Genomic DNA, 10,267 nt, shown 5'->3' with positions numbered 1-10,267 from the left:
GTGTTGGAAAGTGAGGAGGGCAGAGCAGAAGTGGGAGAAGAGACCATCCGCAGGATGGAAAAATACTGGCCAGCCCTTCTAGCAGGCCGTACCGACCGCTGTGCGCTTCCCTGCCATCCCCAGTCCTAGGATGTCAGCCGCCCTGAACTCCATTCCCCCTCCTCCCTGCGGAGCCAGGATCTGAAATTAAAATGAATGTGGTCAAAGCTCTGTTGTTTTTGTATAGCCAGGGGGAAAGCTGGGTACTGGGCTGGCGCTCCCCACCCCTGCCCAGCAAACCTTTGGGTGTCCTAGTCAGACAGCTTTCCCCTCTCTGCCCTGTTTAGCGAGCGCGGCTTGTTTTTGTGCATGCGGTTATATAAAGAAAGGGCAGCTGTTAACATTACCACTTTGGATAGCAGGGAGAGTTGATCCTGTCCCCACTTTCCAAGAACTGTTAGAGGGGGGGAAACAACCCCCTCCCCCTGCTTTCGAAACCCGGCTTGGCCTTTCCCTCCCCAGAAGCACCTAGTGCCTGGGGAGAGTTCTTGCTTGCCAGAAAAGAGCGGCACAGGGAGTGTAAGCAGACAGCCGGGGATCTGCAATGCTGGGAATCCAGGGGGGGGGGGGGGAGGCAAACTTCACCCTAAACAGAGTTTTACTGTTACCGGAATTACAATGCAAACCCAGAGCCGCACCTTCCTCGGGCGGCAGCGCCAGCAGAGTCCCAGAGCCGCTGTCTCTGGGGTGCTTCCTTTGTTTTGAAACGGGGCACAGTGAGAACCGGCCCACACCGCTCTCGGGATCGACTCGCAGGGCTCCGGCAGAGGGGGCCAGGGCATGCACAAAGGGGCCAGTGTGCGGCTTCAGGAGCAGGCAATTCATTCTCCGCCTGCTGCTGCACTGAGCTTGTTTTCCTCTCCCTGCTGGAGAAGGCGGGGTCCCCCGGCCCAGCAGGAGCTCGCTCTTGTTTTCCTCTTTCCCCGCTCCCCCCTGCCAGCCCAGCCCAGCCCAGCTCTCCTCTCCCCCTCCCGCCCCCTTCGCCCTGTCTTCGCTGGCCCAATGGCTGGGATCCACGGGCCGCCCATCAGCTGATCCTGTCGTGCTCACGTCTTGAGGAAGCCAATCGGACAGCCCGGGGGCCGGCACGGGCAGCCGATAAATGGGCGAGCAGGGAGCTGGCTTCTCCAGAGCCGAGCATGGGAGCACCTCGGGGAAAGTGAGTACTCGCCCATCAGTCCACCCAGCCTGCCTCTCCTCTGCATCTCCTCTCCCTGCTCAGTAGCCAAGGTAACTGCTTCTGTTCCCACGGGGCGGGGGTGATGGCAAATCTCTGCCTGTTCTCTCCCATGCATTGGGTGGCTTTGCGGGGGGACGTGTACTGGGAATGTGTCGCCCCGCGTATGGGATTGGGAGGGGGGGTGCTCCAGGCTGCTTCGATGCTGTTCACAGGCAGTGGGGTGGGCTAGGAGGACGCTTTGCTTAATGTGGCGTTGTTGGGTTTTGCTGCTTTCCCTTAGAGGATGGTCCTGCCCCTGCTCCTCTTAAATCAATGCACCCTGCGTCTGGCAGGCTGTTTGTACAGCGCCGTAGAAATCCCGCAGGGCTGGGTCCCACAGGGGGCTCGGCTCGGGTCTGCAAGGCTGTATTAAAAGGTGACTTTGCGGATGGAACTTGTCTTTTCCTGAAATGCCTCTCCGTGTGTTTCCCTATTTCATTGTCTTGCTTCCAGTCAGTCTCCGATTCCTCGAGCAGGGAGATTCCTGCCTTGACGACAAAGGGACGGCTGGGTGTGTGGTACCTTTATTCCTGCTGGTGTCTGGGGCGGGTACGCCGGTATAGCTCCCCTTTCTAGGCTGCTGTGTTTGGCTGCTTTATGTCTCCGAAGCAGCCACTCCAGGGGGCAGCTCCGATTTAGCTCTGTAAAGGGGAGGGGAAACTAGGTCGCTCAAGATCTTCTAAGGGGCTTCTCTTTGCTGGAGCTTTCTGGGGGAGAAGATCTCCTCACCGTTGCTCTGCACAAGGCTCCTTAGCAGTTTCCTTAAAAAACCGGGAGTGCTGGCTCCTAAGGAAGGAGAACAGGGGAGGAGGGATTTGCGTGAAGTGAGAAACAGCCATAGATCAAATTTCTTCGCTGACCATAAAGAGAAGCCGTGGGGGGCAGCAGTGGGTCCTTCAGTTGGAAGCTTTTACCGGTCCAAACCTGGACTGCCACCGTAGAGGCATGAAATCAAATGGGCAATAAATGCAGTGACAGCAAGGGGGATGCAGAGAGGGAAGGGGAATCCAGGGAGGTTTGTATCATGGGGGGTGGTCTGCCTTCTGGCCAGTTGTAGGGGAGAAGCAGGCTGGTTCTGAGACCCCAGCTGTTTCCAGGCTCCAGTAACCGCAGTGCTGCTTTTATTGCCAAGAAATAAATAAAGGCAGGGAAGGGGCTGAACAAAATCTTGTCTGTGCCGGTCAGAGGGGTGGCTGCTTCTGAGAGTAACAGAGAGGGCTCGACTCGGGGGCCTGCTGGGAAGGCTGGGATAGGGTTGGCAAGGGCCAGCAGGGCTCCATGACGCCCGGCACAGCTGCTGGTGTGACAGAGGCAAATCTGCATTCCTCATATGGGACAAGGGAGTACAGTGTCTTCAGCCAAAGCAGCTACTTCTCAGAGTCAGGGGCTTTTGCCCCAAGTATGCAGAGCCAGGGGGATGTAAAAGATCCCCAGTGACCTCCAGTTGCATCCTCTGAATCTGCTACAGCTCTCCCTGTATGTGAGCAGGGCTCCTCTGCCTCCAGATGCTCCATGGCTGAGAGGCCTCTTGAGTCTCTGCTGTTCAAAGGTTACTTACTTTGCCTTGGGCTGTAGTTAGGGGCCCCTCTCATCTTACTTAGATAACAGTATTGTATATCTTCAGATCACATGGCCTGGAAATGGAGCTGTCTCTGGCAAATGGTCCTTACTGGAATGGGGAAGGACCACAGAAGGCCCTATCTAAGCCAAAGTGGGCAAAAACGCTGCTCCAGGGCAATGTATGTTCTGAAATTGCATTTTGTGAGTGAAGAGTTCACAGTGGAGTCAAGGAGCCCTTCTGAGGGGCTGCTGATCTCTTAACGATCATAATAGCTAGAGAGGGAAAAGACCAAGTCCATCAGCTGCCAGGGCAGGACCCAACCCCTCAGTAGATGAGATCTCGGATATCCTGAGACCACAGGAAATCTTTGAAACCAAATTATTGTTGTAGCTGGTCCCAAACCATGTTATTGAACTGCCGTATTGATACACTGTCTGTTTCGTATAGTGTAATCTACTGTATTCAGATTCACAACTGGTGTAATCAGCTATGATGCTGTCTGGGATATTCCAGCATAACTGTCTAGGGGACACTCAGTGCACACATCTCTCTTCTGTTGCTGAGCTGTGAAGATCTCCCACTTGGTCATTCTCTTGTATAAGGGTGTGAGAACCCATTCGGAACACAGAAGTATTCATGGTTGGCTTTTCCCTCCCCTCCTGGCAGGACCCCAGTAACACACCCCGCAGCCATGGCCACCTCAGCGAGTTCCCACCTGAGCAAAGCTATAAAGCAGATGTACATGAAGCTGCCTCAGGGTGAAAAGGTGCAAGCTATGTACATCTGGATTGATGGGACTGGGGAGCACCTGCGCTGTAAAACCCGGACGCTGGACCAAGAGCCCAAGAGCATTGAAGGTAAGAGGGCAGGTGTATGGGTGAATGCTGGGACTACAAGCAGTTGCACCCAGTGGGTTTGCAGCAATATAGGGCTTGGCTTGGGTTCAAGCATCTGACCACAGAGCTGTAAAACGCTGCTGTGCTGTTGGAAGACAAAGCTCCTTCTCTTTGAGTTGGGAGTGGGGGTCTCTCCCACATGGGGGAAATCTGGACCAGAGACAGTCAGTGCATTCCCGCCCTTGAGTTCTTTGTATCGAGTGCGTGATGTGGGATAGCTCCCACCTCGCTCCTGGTGTGTGTTTGGGAAAGTGGACAGGCTGAGCGAGATGCACTTCATAATCTCCTGATGTGGAAGGAGATCTGGAAGACCACTCTTCTCCTTGTGGGGCAGAGGTGTAAGTAGAGCTGGGAATCGGTGACGTGTCCCCATCTGCACTAAAGGGGTGTCTGTCTGCAGGGTATTCCCAGCCTGCTGGCTCTTTACCTGTAAAGCTGTTCTGGCCCTGGGGAGATGGCAGGAAGGAAATGATGGGAAGATAATATATCCAGTGTAATTAAGAGCTTGTGTGTCTCAGAACAAACAGCCCCAACTGACATGATAATAGCATTCGGATTTCTTCACTTGTTGCCATGGCACTGGCCAGGACAGTTATAAAACCAAAGTACTGTGCATGAGCAATCAGAATTATCTCCCTGCCTCACCGAGGAAGTGGCTGGCACAGCTTGTTTGGCACCCATAGCACATGGAACGGGATAACAATGGGGGCAGAGTTAATTTCTTCACAGTTGCTTCACATGTGCTCGCACTGCAAAAGCAGTATTCAGTGGGGGGCCTGAGCCATGCTCAACTGGAGGGGCATAGGTAGTGTAAAGGGGATGTTCTCTCCCCACAGTCACTGGACTATCCAATTGATGATATTCCCCCTTCAGGCAGCTCTAGGCCTTGTGCATTCTCCCAAGGTTCCCTTCACCGGGTCTGTGCAGTTGCATCAATGTGGAGGAGCGTGTTTCAGGGCCGTCCAGCAGTCTGGAGACAACTGAGGACACCAGACTCCCTCTCTCATTCCTTTTGACTTATAGCATCTCCCTGATTCCCTTTGTTTTGGCTAGGGAAACCCATCGGGGTCTTCATCTTACTATAGCCTGTTGGCTACAAGATAGGAAGTGTTCGTCAAGGACGTCTGCAGTGCAGTAAGCTGAATCGGACTTCGCTGATGTCCCAGCTTTTTGTTTTTCCACAGCGTAGCAAAGAGCAATTCCCTCACCCCATCTTTCAATGGGAGCAAAATCAACAAAGTACAGTGTGTGCCAGTGTCCTTTAACAAGCAATCTTTTTTGCACAATGGTCGTGCTGAATCAGCTGGTGAACTCATCTTGGTGGTTATGGAAAGCTGCTAACCTAAAGGGGTGAATTTTTCTCTCTTGCTCTAGATCTACCTGAGTGGAACTTTGACGGCTCTAGCACCTTCCAGTCTGAGGGTTCAAACAGTGACATGTACCTTCTCCCTGCTGCCATGTTCCGGGACCCTTTCCGCAAGGACCCCAACAAGCTGGTTCTTTGTGAGGTCTTCAAGTACAACCGCAAGTCAGCAGGTATGGTGCAGTGCCTCCCCTGAGAGTGGCTGCAGTAGTTCTGGGAGGGGTGAGAAGGCTTGCTCCCTCTTGGAGTAGAGGAGGGTGGGTGGAGGGGTAACTGTCAGAACAGTAGTTAATGGAAGACTTTACCAAGCACCATTAATGCATTAACACTGTACAAGACATACAAATATTCCTGCCCTGAAGAGCTTGGCTATAAAGAAAACAAGATACAGTAGGCAACGCCAAGGGACAAACTAGCTTAGATGTTTATCTATTCTGGTCTAGCCTCTCTTGTCACTGGCAACACGGAGATGGAGGAGTATGACATAGGTCAGTGCTTGGGAATATTGAAGGACTCGTCAAGAGGAACTCCAATGCTGGGAGGGATGTGGGGACTGGGAAATCATTCTATGGGGCAGCATGGAAGGGAGTGGGGAAAGAAGTGAATTGGGTGGTATCACTGATTGGTGGGAATAATGTGAACCTGAAGGAACAAAACCTCTGACATGTGAGATGTAGGCCTGGTCATGGACGAGTAGCTTCTGTGCACATGATTGCCAGCATATGGTTCAAGAGACTAAGAACATTATGGAACAGTACAAGGAAGTCCATAAGATGGCATCAACAACCAATAGGAGCACCCACTATTTAAGGCCAGCAGCCCTACCTACCACTTAGATCGTATATTGGCTAATGATGATGGTCACAGGGCAGTCTCTTTGGGTCTGAATTTCTGGGCTTCCCTAGAGGTCTGGGTGGGGAAATGAGTCCCCCAGACAGCCTGTATGGTAGTGGCTTTGTCCAGAATACATTGGCAAGTCATAGCTTCCATGGTGGGATAAGAATCTGAGCTGTTCCACCAGAGCAGCTCACCGGACTCCTTTTTTTACCAGTAGCTAGAAGCTACTCGTCCATGACCAGGCTACATCTCACATGTCAGAGGTTTTTGTTTGTGGCTAAAACATTGGTGAGCTAATAAGCTTTGTGCTTTTCTTCCATTCTAGAGTCAAACCTCCGGCACACCTGTAAACGGATTATGGATATGGTGTCCAACCAGATCCCCTGGTTTGGGATGGAGCAGGAATACACTCTTCTTGGGACAGATGGACATCCATTTGGCTGGCCTTCCAATGGCTTCCCTGGGCCCCAGGGTAAACTTCCAGGAGTTAATATCTGAACTAGGAATAAGAGATCTCATGAATACTTAACCCCAAATCATAATGTTATCAATCACTAATTAATGGGATTAATTGGAAATGTTTAAAGTGAGACGAAAGATTCAAGGAGTTGCTAAAATTGGATCACCAAAAGCTATGCTGACAATGACCAAAACTAAACAATGAAAGTAATCTTTAGTGGCTGTATGGTAATCTTATGACATATAGACCAGACACACATCCAGTGTTAGTTCCATTAGTCTGCAATTCATTTAAATGTGACCAGTTGGGCAGGGTTTTCAGAAGTAGGAGCCAAAGTCCCACTGACTCTGACTGGAGTCACGCTCTGGAGGTACTTTGTTCTACTATTACCCCAAATGAAAGCAGTATAGAGACTTTCCTGCGACCTGTGCCTTCTGAGAATCCTTTCCTAACTACTCTGTGCTCTTCACTGCACTCAATCACAAGCTATTTGAAGACTATGTTCACCTTTCTTGTGCTCTGTGCTACTGCAGGTCCATATTACTGTGGCGTAGGAGCAGACAAGGCCTATGGCAGAGACATTGTGGAAGCGCATTATCGTGCATGTCTCTATGCTGGTGTTAAAATTGGAGGAACAAATGCAGAAGTGATGCCTGCACAGGTAACTACTTTGGCTTCACCTGCCATTGCAGTCAGCTGGCACCAGCCAATGATGCAATGCAGAAGCTCATGCTGCTAAACTCTGCCGCTGCAGTCAGTATGTACCCTGGGGCTTTGCAAATGTTGAGAGTGCAGGAGGGTGCAGAGGGGGTGAACAGCATCTTGCAGCAAATGGTTCTTCACCAGACTGAGCCAATGGTTCGTTTTTTGTTTTTGTTTTTCTCTCTGCTCTCTGTAGTGGGAATTCCAGGTGGGCCCGTGCGAAGGGATTGAGATGGGGGATCACCTCTGGATTGCACGCTTCATCCTACATCGGGTGTGTGAAGACTTTGGGGTAATCGTGTCCTTCGATCCCAAACCCATCTCTGGGAATTGGAATGGAGCCGGTTGCCACACCAACTTCAGCACCAAGTCCATGAGGGAGGAAGGAGGCCTCAAGTAAGTTTCTCTGCAACTGGGCTAGTTGCATCAGTCTGGCAAACTCAGCTAGGGAAAGTGGACTTTACCAACAGCAGCAAGACTTCTACAGAGCTGAGACTGCACCTGAGGCACTAGTTGGCTTGCCAGGGGAATAGTGACATGTCTTGCTCCATGCAAGAGATTTTTGGCTTGAATACCCCCCCCAGAGATTCTAGATTTTAATTACCTGGAACTGAACTCCCTTCCCACTGTAGCTGTTGCACCCAGAGGTTGTCTGCACTGAAGACTGAGGAAATTCCCCCAGTAGTGGTCTAACACTGGTACAGTTCCACCAACACTAGCAATGGTGGAAGTGCTAATAGACAAGGGGCAGCTGTTCTTACCACTGTCTAACACTGGATTACCCACCTCTGTAAAAAGGCCTGTACTCCATCTATAGTAGGAGTTTATCTCGTGCTAGACCAAAGGAGGGAGAATTTCTGCCTCACTGTAAACAAGGCCAAATATTGAAAGTAGATTCAGATTGGACTATTCTTAGACCATTGGCTTACAGATTCCACTGTACTTGAGAGTCTGGGACTTTGTTTTTCAGGGACTAGATTGTACTTTTCAGGTACAATGGAATTCTGTTAAGGATCCACTTGGGCATTTCTCTGCCCACTCCTCCCCCGTAACTTCAATGGGTGCATTCAGATTATCACTACACTTGCAGAACTCATAAGCTTCTGAAATAATAAAACGTGTCGAAGCACAACCTGTGTCTTCCCAAGGATAAATTTACCAGGCATATTTAGTGGCAATGCAACTCAGCCAAATTATTGGTTCTAACTGGTACCCCCACAAGCTGTAATGTTCTTTACCTCCAGTCAGTGAGAGTCTTACCTGCCTTTGGGATCCCCCCAAAAATTCTGAGAGCCTCACTGGTCAGAATAGGCAAGGAGGGGAAAACACCCAGCCCCACATGCAGGGGAACTAGCTGTAGGAAAGTAGGATTTGAACCATGTAACCAAGTGATACAGTGGATTCAGTTTCCCAAAGAAACTCACTATCAATGAGAGGAAGGGTCCCATGGCTGGTACTAGCTGGAATGGGAATGCTTGCAGATAAGGGACTGAAACATGGGATTTGTGTGCTTGGGTGGGGTGTGGGAGAAAGCCAAGTGGGTGAGTTCCTGCCAACATTATCCGTGGCCAAGTGAACAGCAGCACAGCCAGTGTTCTTGCCAAAGGCTCACAACCTCCCGCCTTCTGTCTCCAGGCATATAGAAGAGGCCATTGAGAAGCTCAGCAAACGGCACCAGTACCATATCCGCGCTTACGACCCAAAAGGGGGGCTGGACAACGCCAGGCGCCTGACAGGCTTCCACGAGACATCCAGCATCCACGAATTCTCTGCTGGCGTGGCCAACCGTGGGGCCAGTATCCGTATCCCCAGAAATGTGGGCCAAGAAAAGCAGGGCTACTTCGAGGACCGCCGGCCCTCTGCCAACTGCGACCCTTATGCTGTGACGGAGGCACTAATCCGTACATGTCTTCTCAGCGAAACCGGGGATGAGCCCTTTGAGTACAAGAACTAAGTGGACTGCCCCCCGACAGACACCGCCTACCCCCAAATGTCCCTTCTAGATGTAATTTTGAGGGCACAAGTTACCACTTTGTTTGTGTCCCAGTAACTCTTGTTGTGTTGGGGGGAGGGAGCATTTAGTTCTTGTTGATGTCTCATTGTTGATGCTTGAGAGGAGGAGTGTGCGTTAGAGAAGAATTTTAACCACTGTTTTGTCTAATTCATCTGTATGTCTGATAGGACCCAGTGGCTTCCATGGACACAGGGTGATAGGCTGAAGGAAGGTGGATGGACAAGAGGCTGTAGTGGGTTTTGCCCAAGAGAGTCTAACCCCCATGATAATGACATACATAACTCAGCTCTCCATAGACCAATTGTCCTCGGATTAGAGTTATTCGGGGGCGAAAGGAGTAAAGCAGCTATGATAGATTCTGACCCCTTTGCACACTTACACATGGTGGGAAATTTCCCTTCTCTGGCTTTGATAAGACTCTTGGGCATCTTCTTGCATTCTGCTGTCCCAGCTAAATGTGGGAGCTGGTAGCAAAATTCCTCCTTGCTCTGTCATTGGAAGCCACTCGATCTCCTGTGTATAACACAGAGTGAAGTAGTATTTTTTTTATATTTAAATGTAAAAACAAAAAAAACTATATATAAATTTTTTTTAAAAAAAAAAGACGTTCCAATAACTCAGCCAGCTAGAGCAGGCGGGTTCCTGAAGGTACTGTTGGAGGTGGAACTCCAGCGTGGGCTAGAGCAGAGGGTAGAATGGGGGGGTGGGTGGGGGTACAGGAGGTATGTTCTTTTTTTTTTTTTTTTTTTTTTTTAAACTTAAACTCGAGCTGATACGGGCGCGTGGCGTGGCTGAAACACAAGAAGATGCTCTAAATTATGAGTTGGCTGGTCAACTTAACTGTGTTAGCGATGGGGTCATGGGTGTTTTATTTTCCACTGGGATTAGCATGTCACTAAAGCAGGGCTTTTGATAAAAAGAAACAAGTTTTAGATTTTAATAATGTTTTTAGGGTTTCTAAAGTTGTACAGTTTTACAGAGACCATTGGTGTTAACTGTTGATATGTCCAGGCACGCAAACTGCCTGCCACCTAGCCAGGACTACACTAATGAGGGGGCTCTGTGCCACCCTGCCCTCCCCCCCAGGCTGCCCCTAAGTTCTCAGGGGAATGCCTAGTGGGTTCAAACGTTCTGAGATTTTGGATGATGCCAATATATGCCATTGCATTTGGATTT

General features: G+C 50.3%; 1 protein-coding gene across 1 annotated transcript; it reads left to right on the top strand.

The window, feature by feature from the left end:
• The first annotated feature begins 1,135 nt into the window (after positions 1-1,135).
• Positions 1,136-9,804, top strand: LOC112114864 (glutamine synthetase). The gene is made up of 7 exons (XM_024211776.3): positions 1,136-1,269; positions 3,486-3,676; positions 5,090-5,251; positions 6,241-6,387; positions 6,909-7,036; positions 7,274-7,473; positions 8,713-9,804. Exons 2-7 carry the CDS (start codon positions 3,511-3,513, stop codon positions 9,029-9,031), a joined length of 1,122 nt encoding a protein of 373 aa, XP_024067544.1. The 5' UTR covers positions 1,136-1,269; positions 3,486-3,510; the 3' UTR covers positions 9,032-9,804.
• Positions 9,805-10,267: the final 463 nt, after the last annotated feature.

The sequence above is a fragment of the Terrapene carolina genome, unplaced genomic scaffold, assembly GCF_002925995.2.
Source record: "Terrapene carolina triunguis isolate 2854851 unplaced genomic scaffold, T_m_triunguis-2.0 Scaffold210, whole genome shotgun sequence".
Lineage (NCBI taxonomy): Eukaryota > Metazoa > Chordata > Testudines > Emydidae > Terrapene > Terrapene triunguis.
The sequence above is the reverse complement of the archived record's forward strand: the minus strand, read 5'-3'. Positions and strand labels throughout refer to the sequence as shown.